Source organism: Cyprinodon variegatus, unplaced genomic scaffold, assembly GCF_000732505.1.
Source record: "Cyprinodon variegatus isolate N-32 unplaced genomic scaffold, C_variegatus-1.0 Scaffold476, whole genome shotgun sequence".
Classification (NCBI taxonomy): Eukaryota; Metazoa; Chordata; class Actinopteri; order Cyprinodontiformes; family Cyprinodontidae; genus Cyprinodon; species Cyprinodon variegatus.
Window position 1 is genome coordinate 38,436 of NW_015150929.1, and position 6,367 is coordinate 44,802.

Genomic DNA, 6,367 nt, shown 5'->3' on the forward strand with positions numbered 1-6,367 from the left:
CCTCCCAGATCTCCAGATACATTTGAGATATCAAAAAAGTACTCCAGAGTGTTGTTCAGCATGGGGGTGAGTAGAAAATGAAGGCTAATCATGTTTTAGGTGTACTATTCCTTTAAGGCCTTAGTTTTATTTTGAAGAATTCAATGCCTTTTAAGACTTTTTAAGGACCCGTGGGAACCCTGCTTTAACTGACTGAACAATCCACTTAGAGTCAGTAATTATACCAAAAATGTGAAAAAAATATATATAATCATTTTGCATTTAAGATAAAAAAAAAAATAAAAATCTGTCAATATGCTCTATGAAGAATTTTGGTAAATGTTTATATACACCTGGTTTAATTCTGTGAAAAAAAAAATCTTCTTAAACAAACCTTTGGCTATCTAGTTATTAAACGATTAATCAAAAAAAAAAAAAAAAATTATCGACAGATTAATTGATTTGCAAAATAATCATTATTTGCAGCCCTAATGTATATAAAGCTATTTTTTTGTGCCCTTCCTTTGAATGAAAACTTTATAAAATGAGATTATGTAGATTTATTCTATCTATTCAACCATTAAACAGTATGCACATTTTGAGTATGTTGTGTCTTTAATATAGAAAAAGCAGAAGTAGACGTTTCTCATTATTATTATTTGAAATGAAAAAATTACTGACTGGAACTAAAGCTCTTCGTAAAGACTTTAGAAAGTCATGAGTTTATTAAAAGATTTCCTTACCCAGGATGACTCCCTGGGCTCCACGGTAATAACTTGGTGTCAGGGTTCGAAAGCGCTCCTGGCCAGCAGTGTCCTGTAAAAAAAGAAAAAAGATAAGACAATCACTTAGGGTTAAAAGTCCTTCCAGACATTATGAGAACAAACTCATTCCTGATACACAATCGCCATCTTGTGGCAACTTGGAAGAACAACAACCACACAGGCTTTGGTTTGTTCCCTATATATAAAAGAACCAAATGATCTTTAAATGTATTTAAACTCACCCAGATTGCCAGCTTTGCCTTGTTACCATCCACAGATAAGGTCTTCACCTTGAAATCGACACCTGGACAACAAAAACAATTCAAGACAGTCGGTCAGAGCGCCACCATTACCTCATTCTTCGCTCCGAGGATGATGACTCGCACAGGTTGGCTCAGTTACTGCCAAGAATATCATATCAGGCAGCCAGACCAATTATTGCTGATGAATTGTCAAAACACACAGAACCACAAACTGCCTCTGAGCTCCTGCTAAAGCGGACGTCAGGTCCGGCTCAGGTCCAGTAGATGAACAAGGCTGTGGCCGCGCATCCGAATGCATCGCTAAGGGGACGCTGTGGTTTTCATGTGTTAAGCTGAGAAACATGTGAGCCTGAACTGAAAACGGCCACAGAAAGAAACCTGTGGAAACAATCAGCAAGAACATACCATGCTTCCCTCTCTAATGTGAATGACTAAGCCCACCACCCCCCTTTGGGTGTGTTTGTTCCGACTCTGAGACACTCTGGTCAATTTACTGAGGAAACAAAACAAGCTGGTAAGGTAGGAAAACACGCATAGTGTAGAGCGGATGTAGATTTGACCAATCAGAGGCCTTCTGTCTGCTATCTGCGGGGACGTCTCTGCGTTCACCGTGTCACCTACCAGACGGCCTAGTTTGGAAGTATAAATCAGCCATAATGCTTTAACATTGTGGATCATCCGTTGATCGCAGCTAGTCAGAATGATATCATCCTGTGCGAACGCGAAGCGTCCCGGAAGTGTTCCCAGCTGGACGCTTCTCCAAAAATACGCGACTGTTCAAGTTTTCAGGCTTGATGCTTTAAGTCCTTCACAATTTAGAATAGAGCAAATCGTTCAGGCAGAAGGTCATTTGCTAAAACAGGGTTCCTACAGCATAAGACAAGTTAAATTCAAGACTTTTTAAGACTTTTTAATGCCACTTGAAATAAAAATTTAAGACCAAATTTACAAGAAACACAAGAAAAACCTGCTTGCGACAACTTAACCCAAAGGTTTATTTTAGCATAAACCACTGCACTAATGTTTACATTTTTGAAAAGCTTCACATATAGGAAGAAAGCTAAAAACACACAAATGACAGATATATTTTAACAATTATTTAACTGAATTCACAAACTTTGTTTTAGCAGGGAACAAAACAAATCAGTTTTAAAGCCACAACATAACCAGTGCTAAGTCTTTTTTGCAGCTATTTTTCTTTGTATGGTTTTCTTAGTATGTTTGATTTGGTGATAAGTGGAGGCGTTGCAGAGACAAGGGTGGAACTAAACTGAGAAATACCGGCTGTTTCTCCGTAACTTGATTTTGACGCTTTGTGTTCGCGCTTCGCCTGTGCGACTCCACTGCCTTAATTCCCATCGTTCCGAGCTTTAATCGCTTCTTGCACAAAATCCACTGAGCCTCATGTATGTTCCCTGGTTTTAGCCATGGAGAAAACTCTTGGCTGGAGACAATTTTGGTTACATTTACACTTGCTCATATTTTCCAGACAAAAAGTTAATGGTGCATCTCCCAAATGTCCCGGCCGCAACAACGCTTTTATTGGTTCCGCTATATAATTTTTTTTTTTTCAATTTTAATGTTTTATTTAGATTACAAAAATAAAAATAATCCTATTTATGATGTTTTAAAAAATAAGACCTACAAAAGACTAATTTAAGACATTTCAATACCAATTAAGGCCTTGATTTTATTTTGAAGAATTCAATGCCTTTTAAGACTTTTTAAGGACCCGCAGGAATCCTGTAAAAAGCAAAGTGGTTCTGGTGGAGTTTAATAATCCATGGGCAGACTGTGGATCGCATTTCACTCCAAAACATCAAAACAACATTACCTGCTGTGGCAGAAAGGTAAGGTGACCAGATAGAGAGCAGCCATACCAGATACCGGTTGTATTGGCCAAATGACCACTTTATTTAAAGTCTACATCAGGGGTCACCAACATTTTTAAGGCTCAGGGCCAATTCAAGGGTACCGAGTCATAGGAAGGGTGACCAATACTGACCAATTAACTACAAGGGTCAGTGTTCACCTAAACTTTGTACATTATAAATATATTTTCATTTCTAATTTTATTTGAAACAATGTCTAATGCTCTATAAAAGATTAAAAAACAGGAGTACTAGTGAGTTGTTCTATAAGGGCATCCCATGTGGTCCTTCAGGGCCCCTCGGTGCCGCGTTGTAGTATGTAGTAGTTACTGCTGCACTATGATAAAATCCTCACGTGATCAGAGTAAAAATCCAACTCTGATCCCTAGCCTGATGGAATAGGGTGCTTGGCAGAATCCGCAGCAAAAACGCTTTCAGTGAAACCCAAGCATAACGCTGTTGAAGGTTCATCTGTCAGCGAACCAGCAGCACAAACACAAATAAACCTACATGTGCTGTGGTCTGAGAGAGGAGTTACTCGTTAGGTTACATAGTCTTCGTTACAGAGTCATTCGCCTCCCAATGAGACATACAATAAGGCTTTTGGTGGTTCCGTATAGATTTGCATACAGCCCAGTTACAATCTAAATACAGCTAAAAAATATGGAACAAGTTTAGTAATTCGAGTAAACCAAAAATCACTGCAGAAAACATCTCCTTTCTGAATTGAATAATTTAAGGCAGGGGACCCTGAAACTGATGGCGAGATGGTGTGGGCACCCCTTAAGAACATATATTGTATTAAATTGTGTTACATCAAACCGGTCCTATAGTCACTATATTACAGATGGAGTAATGTAACGAAAGCAATTTCTCCCTGGGATTATTAAAGTATTTCTGATTCCTCATTGATGGGACAGGTGTTGTGAATGAAACGGTGCCCAGCTTGAAAGAGCTCCTGTGTGTCGCTGAATGTGTGCATTGATGAATGAAAGACATCTTCTGCCTCCATTTATCTGTTTACTACAGTCTGTTGGATTCATGTTAATGTGGATTTAAAGACATTTCAATTAGTTGAAAAAAATAGCAGGGGGAATATTTAAAAAAAAAACTTCTGCAACCGCCCTGTTTAAGACCTCCGATTTAAGGTCATTCCCACACAGTATTGGGATCTCATCCAAGTATGAATCCACCGCCACACACTATTTGTCCCCCTGTTTAGGCACTCTAACCAAAATAACCATGGAGCGAGGGCAGGGGGAAGATGCGGGTCCTCATGGAAAACAACAACAACAAAAAAAGTGTAAACTGGCACTTGAAATCTGTCACCTTCATAATAACCGGGCCGTTGAGGGTCGTAGCCGATGTAAGTCTAGTCTAAATAGATATTTTTAGAAGTAGTATTTTATCACTCTGTGTAGGATTGGATATGGGCCTAACTTTCCGTAATGGCGATCTCTATAGCCCCTAGTTTGTCAGCTCTGGTCTGCCGTAGCAATGAAAGATGCCCCCCTCCACAAATGGAAACCCACTCCTATACAGGTATAAATATAAATTTCTGAGGCAAGGCAAACAAATATTGAGACTCTCAGTTCATAGGTGATAATAAAATAAATATAGATTCTATATACCAGTAAATCCCTGTACAGTAGCAGCCGTTCAAAATGGCCATTCCAAGTCAAAAGCCAGCGGAATGGCAGCAAAATCCCCTCCAACTTCCAGCCACTGGCCTTCTCTGGGCGTGCATATTTTTTTACTCCGACTCCACCCTTCCACTGAATTACAGGGTCTGACCAGGAGATGACGCTTCTCTTTAGATCTTAATGTCCACAAATCATGACAGAAAGAGTATTTTAGGTGTTTAAAAAGGAAATGAAGGGGACTGACAAGGACGAATCAAGGAAAGTGGGGACATTTTGAAAGGCTACTATTCCAAATATTACACACTGTACTTTAAAACTGCCTTACATATATAATTATAAATGCGGTTAACTAATGATAAAGTCAACCTATCAGAGGCTTAAACAGCTAGGCTTTCCTACTGAGTTTAAAGGGCCTAAATTCCACTTATTTGAATTTTTCACCGTTATAACAAACAGGAATCCTTTTGGCATTTCTCACCAATCAAACCATTTAGTTATCTAAAAGAATTTAGATTTAAGACAATTTCTATATCATTTTTATATGTTTTGTCTTTACTCACCAATGGTGGCTGATTGCTCCGGGTCAAACGTGTCATCTGTGAATCTTAGGAGGAGGCTGTTGATGGGAAGACAGGAAGGAGGAGGTCAGGTCTCATTATGAATCACTGCCAGATTCTGCTGCAAGCACGATTTCCTGTCCCCTGGATCAAATGTCCACTAAACTCATCTAAATCTGCATCTTAGTATCTTTCTATTGATTATTTTGCTCTTTGCCTCCACCATAGACATACATATGCTTCGGATGATGTCAGCAGCACACATAGGGCATAGGGCATTTCCTAACAGTGACTAATTACCGTAAGTCTAAAGTCCATCATCTCATAGCTATTGCGGAGGTTTTACTGACCAAAACAAAGCTCTATAGAATCCATGTATGCAGTGAAGGAAACAGCAACATGTTTTTAGTGTTTTAGGTCCACTGAGGTACGGAGCGGTGCTGTGGAAACCACTGGTTTAACGTAAATAAAATGTGAGCCAAGCAGAAATCTTCCTGATGATCGGAAGTGATAGAATAAAAATAAATTCACTCATTTCCTAAACTAATGCTAAAAACCCTGGATCAGGATAATAATCATCACGACATCTGAAACTAATCATGAACCGAGGGGCCTACTGCAACTAATGACACAACACAGCTTCATGGAAACACTGCCGTTGATCTGACTGATTAAATACTAAACATAAAGAGCACCATGCCAGGAAGGTTTATGTTGGAGCCACAGCATCCGTCAACATCAAGCTGCAGAACCACAGGAAAAGAACATGGACAACATCCTACCTCTTAATATCTGTCTAGTGATAACAATTCTTCCATGGAAACAGCAATAAGTTTGAGAATGCTTAGATTTTCATATTTTTGGGGAAAAACAAACACTGTTTTTAGCTCCATGAATGTTGGTGCCTAAATTCTGTTGAATGATGCCAGGATGAAGCATCAAGTGGACGGATCAAAAGCCAACGCTTGTCCTGAAGTGCTAAAGGAGCTCCCCGTTTAGCTATGCTGAAGCCCTAAAATTATCCATCAACCAAAATCGTTACTCTGCCAAAGAAACCTTATTGGCAGGGTTCCTACAACATAAGGAAAGTTAAATTCAAGACTTTTTAAGACTTTTTAATGCCAGTTTAAATAAAAATTTAAGACCAAATTCACAAGAAACACAAGAAAAACCTGCTTGCGACAACTTTAACCCAAAGGTTTATTTTAACATAAACCACTGCACTAATGTTTCAAATTTTGAAAAGCTTCCCATACAGGAAGAAAGCTAAAAACACACAAATGACAGATA

General features: G+C 38.9%; 1 protein-coding gene across 1 annotated transcript in view; it reads right to left on the bottom strand.

Moving 5' to 3' along the window:
* Window positions 1-6,367, bottom strand: part of rab18 (RAB18, member RAS oncogene family) — a 14,195-nt gene that overhangs the window by 5,131 nt on the left and 2,697 nt on the right. The window contains exons 2-4 of the mRNA XM_015389849.1: window positions 5,081-5,136; window positions 986-1,047; window positions 723-795 (exon numbers count right to left, since the gene is read on the bottom strand). Of these exons, the coding sequence (XP_015245335.1) occupies window positions 723-795; window positions 986-1,047; window positions 5,081-5,136 (191 nt within the window). The remainder of the gene's footprint in view (window positions 1-722; window positions 796-985; window positions 1,048-5,080; window positions 5,137-6,367) is intronic.